The sequence below is a fragment of the Mus caroli genome, unplaced genomic scaffold (genome assembly GCF_978045245.1).
Source record: "Mus caroli unplaced genomic scaffold, Mus_caroli_1 scaffold_6, whole genome shotgun sequence".
NCBI classification, from domain to species: domain Eukaryota; kingdom Metazoa; phylum Chordata; class Mammalia; order Rodentia; family Muridae; genus Mus; species Mus caroli.
Genome location: NW_028227261.1, coordinates 21,316,009 through 21,327,933, shown reverse-complemented (window position 1 = coordinate 21,327,933; position 11,925 = coordinate 21,316,009). Strand labels below are relative to the sequence as shown.

At 47.3% G+C, this 11,925-nt stretch overlaps 1 protein-coding gene across 1 annotated transcript; it reads left to right on the top strand.

Annotated features, from left to right (window-relative positions):
* Nucleotides 1-694: 694 nt before the first annotated feature.
* On the top strand, nucleotides 695-2,132 carry Htr1d (5-hydroxytryptamine receptor 1D). The gene has a single exon (XM_021161079.2). The coding sequence runs from the start codon at nucleotides 700-702 to the stop codon at nucleotides 1,822-1,824; it is 1,125 nt and encodes a 374-aa protein (XP_021016738.1). The 5' UTR covers nucleotides 695-699; the 3' UTR covers nucleotides 1,825-2,132.
* Nucleotides 2,133-11,925: the final 9,793 nt, after the last annotated feature.

Sequence of the window (11,925 nt, the reverse complement as noted above, 5' to 3'; positions counted from 1 at the left end):
CAGCTCGGTGAACCAGCGGTGACCCATTTGTTTTGCCTCCTTCTAGATCATGCATTCTTTGAGTCTTGGTCACGGGAATGTTTTGTCTGGTCAGACACAAAGCCGTCAGCAGGACAGAACCAACGCTGAACACTCATGATGTGTCGGCAGGGGCCTGGGAAAAGGCAGCTCCTGGTGGCGCACCTCTGAATCAGCTGTTTCCTTTTGTCTCTGGCTTTAAAAGCTCTCTGGAACTGACCTGATATCCAGAGTCTTCTCCAAGTATGAACAGGGAAACATTGAAGTTTTCGTTGAATATGTTGACGTCTTATGTTTTGAAAAGCAGTAGAGTGTCAAAGGCAAGAACCCCAGAATCCTACCCATCCTCCTGTGAGACCTTGGTAATTATCTAACAAAACTATCATGTGTCCACTGGGCTGGACCATCTGCCGGGAGAACTCCCAGAAACCCAAGATGCCTTGGGGTTTATCTGCTTCTGGAAGCAGCTAGCCGTGGTCTTGGTGTTCTTCCCTGCCCACGTCTTTAAGTTTTGGTTTTTTTTGTTTTGTCTTGTTTTGTTTTGTTTTTCCTGTGCTCCGTCCTGATGTATATGGCTTTCACAGTTGTGAAGCCGAAGGATGACCTTGCTCTGTGGATCGGACTGCGGTGAAGGAGCGAGCGGTGTGTGTAGAAGTCTGTGGGAAGAGACGAACACCGAGCATGTCTCCTCCAAACCAGTCCCTAGAAGGCCTTCCTCAGGAGGCCTCCAACAGATCCCTGAACGCGACAGGAGCTTGGGACCCAGAGGTCCTGCAGGCTCTCAGAATCTCGCTCGTGGTGGTCCTGTCTGTCATCACACTGGCCACTGTCCTCTCCAATGCCTTCGTCCTTACCACCATTCTGCTCACCAAGAAGCTCCACACCCCAGCCAACTATCTCATTGGCTCCTTGGCCACTACGGACCTCCTGGTTTCTATCTTGGTCATGCCCATCAGCATAGCCTACACCACCACCCGCACCTGGAACTTTGGCCAGATCCTGTGTGACATCTGGGTGTCTTCTGACATTACATGCTGCACGGCCTCCATCTTGCATCTCTGTGTCATTGCTCTAGACAGATACTGGGCCATCACCGATGCCCTGGAGTACAGCAAGCGTCGGACCGCAGGCCACGCAGCAGCCATGATTGCGGCCGTCTGGGTCATCTCTATCTGTATCTCTATCCCTCCGCTCTTCTGGCGGCAGGCCACGGCTCACGAGGAGATGTCCGACTGCCTGGTGAACACATCTCAGATTTCTTACACCATCTACTCGACCTGTGGGGCCTTCTATATCCCATCCATCTTGCTCATTATCCTGTATGGCCGCATATACGTGGCTGCCCGGAGTCGAATCCTGAAGCCGCCCTCCCTCTACGGGAAGCGCTTCACCACGGCACAGCTTATCACAGGCTCTGCTGGCTCTTCACTCTGCTCGCTCAACCCCAGCCTCCACGAGAGCCACACACACACAGTCGGCTCCCCTCTCTTTTTCAACCAGGTGAAAATCAAGCTTGCTGATAGCATCCTAGAACGCAAAAGGATCTCTGCAGCCCGAGAAAGGAAAGCCACTAAGACCCTGGGTATCATTCTGGGGGCCTTTATCATCTGCTGGCTGCCTTTCTTTGTAGTATCCTTGGTCCTCCCCATCTGCAGGGACTCCTGTTGGATTCACCCGGTCCTCTTTGACTTCTTCACGTGGCTAGGTTATTTAAACTCTCTCATTAACCCCGTCATCTACACTGTGTTCAACGAAGACTTTCGACAAGCGTTTCAGAAAGTCGTCCATTTCCGGAAGGTCTCTTAGTCGGATTTGGGGGTGACTCTTGTTTACCCGTTATGTCCTGTAACCCCACTGGGGTTGCCTTTTTTTAAAAATTACTGCCGTTTCTCTGAGACCTGGGTTGATTTGTGCTATCTTGGGTCTTGGATTAAATTAATGGATTTGTTCTGTGTTTGATTGCCAGCATCCTCCAGACCCCTGAATCATCTAAAGCTAGGTCATTGTGTTGTGTAAAGGGCAGACAGGACTGACGACATCCCTTAACATAATATCCTCATGGTTCTCTGGGTTGGAAGAAATATAACTGTAGGACCCAGGTGAAAGAATGTCTTACTCTCTAGCAGGCTTGGAGGGAAGGCCTTCTGGTCTACCTGGGATTTTACAGAGGGCTTTTGAGAATGGGTGTGATCATTGACTTGAATTAAAAAAGAATTTGGAGTTAGAAAGGAGGGGTTGTCATCTCCTGTAGCTCGTTGATTAGAAGATAACACCCAGGAATTGTTTCTACTGGGTCCTGGTTGTCCATAAGGAAAGTGGTATCAGTGACCCATCGTAGATGGAGAGAAAGTCAGAAAGAGGCAGCAGGAGAGAGGTATACTTGGGACCAGATCAGCTCTGCATCTTTCGTTCTTCCCTCTGTCTCTATTATGCAATGTTCCGAAGATAAAACCCACCATCCTGTAGCTCAAGAAGACTGACCAGTACGGGACACTCGAAGCTTTGAATGGGACACCTTATTCTGAATTTTTCCCCCCTGGATTATTCTTTTTTACAACCCTTGTCCTCGGAGTTCTTAAGATGTTGAGTGTTACCAAATAAACTGCATGAGACACAGCGAGCAGTGACATGTTTACAAAATTATGCATTCGCCGATTGCCCCCTATGTGTGCATATGATGAGTGTGTAAGGCTGTGTGGCATGCCACACCTCTGGTGTCAGTCCTTTCCTTACACCTTTTTTGAAGCAGGGTCTCCCTTGTCTCCACCCCTGCCTTGTATATTCTAAGTTAGTTAGTCCACAAGCTCCAGGGATGGTCTCTGTTTCCACCTCCACACAGGCATTCACACACGCAGGGCAATATCCAGCTTTTTACATAGGTTCCAGGGATGGATTCCCCACCCCTTCCACCCCGGAATTACAGACTTTCAACTTAACTCTGGTTTACAACATCCACTGAGCACCCACCTCACACCAGGCCCTGTGGCCTTCATTTGCATGTCATTTGCATATAACTATCATAACATTTGCAAAAAACGTTAAGCCTCCTAATTGTGGATGCTCCAATAAAGTGACAATTGAAAACTGAGAAACTGGGCCTGGTGGCAAGATGGCTCCGTGGGTAAAGATACCACCAAGCCTGATGACATGAGCTTGATTCCCAGGACACACATGGTAGGGAGAACTATCTCCCACAAGCTGTCTTCTGATGCCTGCACATGCACACATTTATATATACACAAAAATAGATTTCAGAGATGTTAGGAAAACACCCAAAAAACTCTCCACCGGGCGTGGTGGCACACGCCTTTAATCCCAGCACTCGGGAGGCAGAGGCAGGCAGATTTCTGAGTTCGAGGCCAGCCTGGTCTACAAAGTGAGTTCCAGGATAGCCAGGGCTATACAGAGAAACCCTGTCTTGAAAAACAAACAAAATAAACAAAACGAGAGAAACCGAGAATGGGATCCTTAGGTTCAAATGCAGGCGCTGTCAGTTCCTAACTGTGTGCTCTTTTCTTTCCCGGAAGTATAAAGTGGAGATGATAATTACTGTGTCGTAAAAATTAACACAGCACTTGACACAAAAGTCCCTACTAGCCGGGCAGTGGTGGCGCACGCCTTTAATCCCAGCACTCGGGAGGCAGAGGCAGGTAAGTTTCTGAGTTCGAGGCCAGCCTGGTCTACAGAGTGAGTTCCAGGACAGCCAGGGCTACGTAAAGAAACCCCGTCTCGAAAAACCCAACAAAACAAAACAAAAGTCCCTACAATTTGGAGATCCAGGAATTGACCTACTCAAACTCAGGCAGCAACAAGATAACAACAATAACAACAGTAGTAGTAGTAAGGGCTCCTCTAAAGTACCCCCATGCGCTCTGTGTCCCCCCCCCCGCCCCCTCGTGTGCTCCGTGTCTCTTTTTCATGTTCTCTTCCTCCTCATCTTACAAGTGTAAGAAAGAAATGTGGCTGTGGTCAGAGGAGGGCTTTGTTAAGAGACAGCTTCATAACGATGAGCCCTGGTGGGACGACAAGGGTCAGGAGGTGCACTGAGGTGTCGGGAGAAGAAGCAGAGGAAGGCAGGGCACATGGTCCCAGGTAAGACAGCAGCAGAGCTTCTGGGGTTCCGTGAGGCCTCAGCCACAGGGAGAGGAGTGAGAGCCAGATGTCAGGAAGGCTGGGAAGGAGAGAAGGGCAACCCAGAAAGAGGAGATTGTTCTAGATGTGTTGTTACAGTTCAGTTCCTGGACTCCCTACTCAGAATCACCCCACGAGCTTGCTGACCCTGGATCCCTGGTCTCAGGTCCACGGAATCAGATGAGAAGAGCTGGGAGTCTGTTTTGTGACAAGGGTTCACTGTGTTGTTCAGGGTGACTTTGAACCTCAGGTTGGCTCAAGCCAGGGCGGTGTGGCATATACCTTTAAATCTTCAATCCTTGCACTCAGGAGACAGAGGCAGGCAGATCTCTGTCATGAGCCTGGTCTACTCAGTGAGTTTCAAGACAGCCAGAGCTGCATAGGAAGACTGTCTCAAGGCAAAAGAAAGAAAGCACACACAAGAGCAACCACTTTCACCCCAACCCCTCCCACATAAAGAAACCTCTCCTTGCTAAATACACATCTACTTTCTGTCCGGTAATTTATTTTTATTTTTTTGTCTTTGAGACAAGGTTTCTCTGTGTACCCCTGGCTGACCTAGAACTTACAGAGATCCGCCTGCCTCTGCCTCCCAAGGGCTGGGATTAAAGGCTTGCGCCACCACCACCAGACCTTTTATTTTTTAATATTAATTAATTACTTTGTGTGTGTGTGTGTGTGTGTGTGTGTGTGTGTGTGTGTGTATACAAGCTACAGGGCATGTGTGGAGGTCAGAGAACAAGTTGTGGGAGCCAGTTTTCTCCTTCCACCATATGGGTCCTGGGGATGGTATTTAAGTGGTTTCAGACTTAGTAGCATGCACCTTGACCCACTGAGCCATCTCAATTGCTCTGCCCTGAAGACTTTTCGATGCTGGACTTTTCGTATAAAGTGGAATCCTGCTGCTTGTTGAAGCGTGTCTGTGACCCAAACTCTCAGGAAGCTGAGGCAGGGGGATTCCTGTACCTTTGAGGCTGAATTGGGCTATATTGCAATATGAGGCTAGTCAAGGCTACACAGCAAGACAATGTCTCAAACAAAACAAAATATCCTGGCATGGTATATGTCTTCAATCCTTGTACTCTAGAAACAGAGGCTGGTGGATCTCTGTGACTTTGAGACCAACTTGGTCTATACAGCCAGTTCTAGGCCAGCCAAGACTACAAGGTTAGACCCTGTAATAAAACAGACAAACCAACCAAAAATCAAGACCAGAATCCTACAGTGGGTGATCTTGGAGGCTGGCTTCTTTTTTTCTTTTTCCAATTTTTTATTAGATATTTTCTTTATGTACATTTCAAATGCTATCCTGAAAGTCCCATATACCCTCCCCTCTCCCTGCTCCCCTACCCACCCACTCCCACTTCTTGGCCCTGGCGTTCCCCCGTACTGGGGCATATAAAGTTTGCAAGACCAAGGGGCCTCTCTTCCCAATGATGGCCAACTAGGCCATCTTCTGCTACATATGCAGCTAGAGACACGAGCTCTGTGAGTACTGATTAGTTCATATTATTGTTCCACCTATAGGGCTGCAGACCCCTTCAGCTCCTTGGGTGCTTTCTCTAGCTTCTCCATTGGGGGCCCTGTGATCCATCCAATAGATGACTGTGAGCATCCACTTCTGTATGAGACAGCTATATCAGGATCCTTTCAGCAAAATCTTGTTGGCATGTGCAATAGTGTCTGTGTTTGGTGGCTGATTATGGGATGGATCCCCGGGTGGGGTAGTCCTGGATGATCCATCCTTTCATCTTCGCTCCAAACTTTGTCTCTGTAACTCCTTCCATGGGTATTTTGTTCCCTATTCTAAGGAGAAATGAATTATCCACACGTTGGTCTTCCTTCTTCTTGATTTTCTTGTGTTTTGCAAATTGTATCTTGGGTATTCTAAGTTTCTGGACTAATATCCACTTATCAGTGAGTGCATATCAAGTGACTTCTTTTGTGATTGGGTTACCTCGCTCAGGATGATGCCCTCCAGATACATCCATTTGCCCAAGAATTTCATAAATTCATTGTTTTTAATAGCTGAGTAGTACTCCATTGTGTAAATGTACCACATCTTATGTATCCATTCCTCTGTTGAGGGACATACGGGTTCTTTCCAGCTTCTGGCTATTATAAATAAGGCTGCTATGAACATAGTAGAGCATGTGTCCTTATTACCAGTTGGAACATCTTTTGGGTATATGCCCAGGAGAGGAATTGCTGTATCTTCCAGTAGTACTATGTCCAGAGACTGGCTTCTTTTATTTGTTTAATGTTTTCTGCAGCTTATTCAATTCACAACATATGTTATAATTCTTATTATTGCCGGCTTGTGGGTCTGTGTCACATTTTATTCATCCATTGAAGGACATTTGAATTGCTCCCATTTTTTAGCTGGCGCCAATGAGGTTGTGAAAATCCAAGCCCAAGTTTTGGTGTGGACAGAAGTTTCGAGTCTTAGGAGTGGACTCGACCTGTTATGTGACAGCTGCGTTTAGCCTCCTGCAAACCAACCACAGTTTCCCAGAGTGGCCACACCCCCATTTCCCTTCCCAGGAGCGCCACGTAAGGGTTCCACTCGGTCCACATTCTGTGGCTCCTGTTACTGTCTGTCTTTTTTATTGGCGCCATTCTAGTGGGCATGGCATAGTGTTTCCTTGCAGTGGCGAAGCTTTGTAAAGGGACCAGAGAGTGACTGTCTCCAGCTCTCTGACACACTCTGGTCTCTGCCACTGTGTCATGAACAGAGACATGTAAATAAACACTCTGAGTTGTTGACCAACAGGTGGCAGGTAGCTCAAAGGCTAGTTTGCAGATTCTATTTAAAAAGAGTGGCTGACCCCTCTTCCCAGTTCATCTCTGCCCCTTCTTTGACATCGTTATAATCAGCTTTAGAAATAGCCATTATTCACTTGGGAGGCAGAGGCAGGCGGATTTCTGAGTTCGAGGCCAGCCTGGTCTACAAAGTGAGTTCCAGGACAGCCAGGGCTATACAGAGAAACCCTGTCTCAAAAAAAAAAAAAAAAAAAAAAAAGCCATTATTCTTGTGTGTATGCCCATGATGTGTGCGTAGGCAGGCGTGGGCCCGTGCTGTAGCGTGCATATGAAGTCGGTGGACATTTTTGGAGGCTTGGTCCCCTTTTTTCACCTTTGTGTGGGTTTTCATGGATTGAACTCATGTCTCCAAGGCTTTGGCTTTTACCAGGTTGGCTTTTATCTTACCAACTTCTAGTATGGACTTAAAAAAAGTTTTACGCCGGGCGGTGGTGGCGCATGCCTTTAATCCTAGCACTTGGGAGGCAGAGGCAGGTGGATTTCTGAGTTTGAGGCCAGCCTGGTCTACAGAGTGAGTTCCAGGACAGCCAAGGCTATACAGAAAAACCCTGTCTCAAAAAAAAAAAAAAAAAACCCAACCAAAAACCAAAACAAAAGTTTTACTTTATTCTGTGTGTATCAGTGTGTGTATGAGTGCTTGCATGTGTGTATGTATGTACCCTATGTGTGTGCAGGGCTCATGGAGGTCAGAAGAGGCATCAGAACCCTTGGAACTGGGATTATGGTCAACTCTCAGCCACCGTGTAGGTTCTGGGAACTGAACCCAGATCGTTTGGAAGAGCAGCAGGTACTCTTAAGCTGGGAGTCAACTCTTCAGACCCATCATTAGACTTTTGAAGCAGGTCTCCTCCCTACATGCTTAGGCTGGACTTGAACTTGAGATCCTCCAGCCTCAGTCTTCCCAGTGCTGGGATTACAAACCAGACTGCCAAGCCTGGCTCCTGGGTTTATGTTTTCATTACACTTGCTTCCAGTGATCACACTTAAGCATTAGTCCTTGCTTACTGCCTGTCCCTCCCCTCTGGTGTAGGCTTGAAGATGATGTTTTTATTTGCTGTATTCTCTCTTTGACCAGTATGCCACAGGGTCTGTGTATAGTAGGTGTTCAGTAAATTCATGGTTGAATGAATGAGTGATTGGTGGACAAAGGGAATCCTGTTTCCTAATGCCTTCTGCTCAAAGTCTTGTCTTTAAATTTTTGGGAGATGGTAACTGCTTCCGTTTGGGAACCTGACCTAGTATGAGAATCGGTGTCAAGGGGAACTGGGTCAGATGGGAGGCTATAGCTCAGATGGGATGGCTGGCAAGGAAGCCAGTCAACCCAGTGTCTCCAAGGGGTCAAATTGGATCTGGTGACTTAGCTTGTCCTAGCTCAGCCTCCAGACTGCCTTCTCTTCCTCCAGAAGTCACCCCCACTGTGAAAGTGACAAGGTCAGCCCCAGCAGAGATAAGGTGTGCTGGTCTTTGTGGTTTTTTTTTTTTTAATTTTTTATTTATTTTTTTATTTTAGCAAGATCTCATCTATCCCAGGCTGGCAGCCCTTTGTTATCATCTGAAGGGGCCCACGTTCTTCCCACAGTTCCTGCGCTCCTCAGGACACATGAAGGACAAATTGAAAATAAACCTGTCTAGCATAGGCCTGTGGTTTGAGGAGCTAATGAAGTCTGACCAGCTAACCCACACTCCATATTGATTCTAGGCCTAGCCAGGGATATATGTTGAAACCCTGTCTCAATCAATCAATCAATCAATCAATAAAATCATCCAGATGTGGTAGCACATGCCTTTAGTCTCAACACTTGGGAGGCAGACGCAGGTGGATCTCTGTGAGTTAGAGGCCAGCCTGGTCTACAGAGTGAGAAGTAGGACAGCCAGGGCTACACAGAGTAAACAGGTCTCAATAATAATAATAATAATAAATACTTGTAGACTTGGAAGTGTAGTTTGGAAGTCTCAGGCAGGATGATTACAAGTTCAAGGCAAGCCTGAACTACAAAATGAGATCCTGCCACAAAAGATTAAGTTAAAAATCAACTTGAGGCGGTGCTGGAGATATAGCCCAATTAATAGAGCGAGTGCCTAGCATACGAAAAACCCTGGCTTTGCCACCCCAGCATTGCATAAACCAAGCCCAGTGGCACACGTGTGAGCCTAGCAATAGGGAAGTGGAAGCAGGAAGATGGGGAGTTTAAGGTCACTCTGGGCTATAAGCAAGTCTGAGGCCAGCCTAGGGTACATGAGATCGCATAGATAAAGAGATGGATAGATAGATAGATAGACGGATGGACAGACAGACAGATAAGATAGATAGATAGAGCAAGCCTGAGGGCTGGGGCTACAGATTTCCCTGAGAGTACATGAGGCCCTGGGTTCAATCCACATCAATACAAACAAACAAACAAACAAACAAAGAGTTTCTTATGAGCACAGAGACCATCTGTACCGAAGACCTTTCTCCTCTCCATCTTCTTTCCTCCCACCTCCCATCCTGGGCATGCTTTTAATTCTTTCACACTTAGTCACAGACACACACCCAGTGTGACAGAGATGACGCCAGGGAAGGGCAAGGCCTCACCCAACACAGACTCTGCTAAGTTCTGGTTTCTGCAAGTATGGCACGGTCTCCTGGTGCCAGCCCTGTCCCTTCCTCACAGAAACCCAGTTTTGAGGAGCACAATGTCCCGGAGGACCAGGAATGACAAAGGTTAAGAGGTTAAGAGGAGCCAGGCGTGGTGGCGCACGCCTTTAATCCCAGCACTCGGGAGGCAGAGGCAGGCGGATTTCTGAGTTCGAGGCCAGCCTGGTCTACAAAGTGAGTTCCAGGACAGCCAGGGCTACACAGAGAAACCCTGTCTCGAAAAACAAAACAAAAAAAAAAAAGGTTAAGAGGACCTTTTGAGTTTAGGCTGTCCAAGATGACAGTGAGACCCTATCTCACAAAACAAAACAAAAAGCATATACAACAAATAACACCCCCACCCAAAATCAAATTGCCTCTTCATTTGCCTCAAAAATAAATAAATAAATAAATCAAAATAAATAAGTATGTAAATAAATAAATAATGAAAGCCCTAGGTCTTTACCCAGGGTGGCTGGCTTTGAACTTCAGGACTCAGGTGATCCTCCTACCTTTGGCTTCTGGGTAGCTGGCACTGTAAGTATGTCATTATAAACCCAGCTTCCCAGGCCAGTTTGATTGTTTATTATTGATTTATTTTTCAGACCTGGAAGCATAGCCCAGAGCTTCACACACGCTAGGGGAATGGTTTCCCACCGAGCTACATTCCCAGCCACCCCTCCTCCACCGTTTACTTCTCAACAGACTTCAGGCCTCCAGGATGTGAATCCTGCAGGGTGTGCAAATATCTGAGCTCCGTGGACACAGGTGACCTCAGCTCCTCTGCTTTCAAGATCAGGGGGAGGGGGGAGAGAGGGAGGGAGGGAGGGACTTCCACCGTCCATCAATCACCCTATGATCGCCATCAGACTCTGAGCCTCGTGGGGCCCGCTTATCTATCTCTGTCCTCTTAGCACCTGGCACACAGCCAGACAGCATGTGGTTAATGATAATAGCATATATTGAGTTCTGACTGTGTACCTAGGTATGCCTTAAGCATTTTATGGGCAGTAGCCACTTAACCCAGTGAAGCAAGTCCAGTTGTTACAGTCCTGATTCGAAGCTAAAGTCCCAGGAAACTCAGTCTTTTGCCCTGTATCCTAGTGCCAGAATTCAAGTCAGGCTACACTCTGAACCCTCAGAGGATGTGGCCAGGCACGCGAGTGTTTGCCTTTGAAAAGCAGTAAAGCCGGAGAGATACTCTGTAAAGTGTCTGCAGTGCATGCATGAGGCTCAGAGGGCTTGGAATCCCAGCGCTGAAGAGGCAAAGACAAGCAGAATTGTGAGGCTCAGGACCAATCAGCTAACCTCATCCAGGCAATCATGTGTACGTTGTCACCCGAGTACCAACACCCAAGGTGTCCTCCACACACAGGCACACATGTGTTCACCCACGAACACCTAGACACACACACACACACACACACACACACACACACACACACACACGTGCGCGCGCATTAGTGGGAAATGGTAGCCAGGGTTTCCAGTTTCTTGCTTTTTAACTCAGGCTATTCTTTGGTACCACACGAATAACAATACTGTCAACCCAAGAAGGTGGCTGGGGCCTGGTACTGTCCCAGACACTGCAGTGTTCAGAACTGGGGAAATCTCTGAATGGGACTAGACTACCACTTACTCACTTGGAACTAATTAAGTGGCGAGGCAAATACACACAGTTGATGATTCGGACTACTGACCAAGAGCCTGGGAGCCAGGTCTAGCTCTTGGGTTGCCAGTTGGCAACCTGTGATCTATCGTTTTTTCTTTTCTCTTTTCTTTTTTTTTTTTTTTTATGATTGGTTGTTTTCTGTCCCCATATGGCCACCAGATCCCTCACCAAGCTCAGAGTCCATTTGGGGATCAAAGTACACTCAACAGATTAGAAAGGCAGACAGTCTGTTCTTCACCTGGCCTGTTGTGCCCCACCCCCTCGCTGCCCTCAGATGGCTTTCCAGCCAGAGGGGAGAGTGCCTTCTTTATAAGTTCTAGCAAGTACCTGATTTGAGCCATCCTCTGACTGAAGGGTCTTACTATAGCATTTATTTGCTTTGCTAATCCTGAATTTTGCTGTCAAAGACAGAAACAGGGATCCCAGACCTGGAGAAAGGGGATTTTAACAGTTGTCTAGGGCACCTTTAGTCACATCATCCCTGTCACAGCAGCAACTCATGATCTTGGATCGATTTATCTTGCTGACTCCCAGCAATTTGGGGAATAGGAAACCGTTATCCCCATTTTGCAGATAGGTAGATGGGGGCTTAAAATGCCTAAGAAATCTGCTCAAGGTATCCCTGAAACTCACTGGAAGAGACAAATGAGCATTCATATCTAGG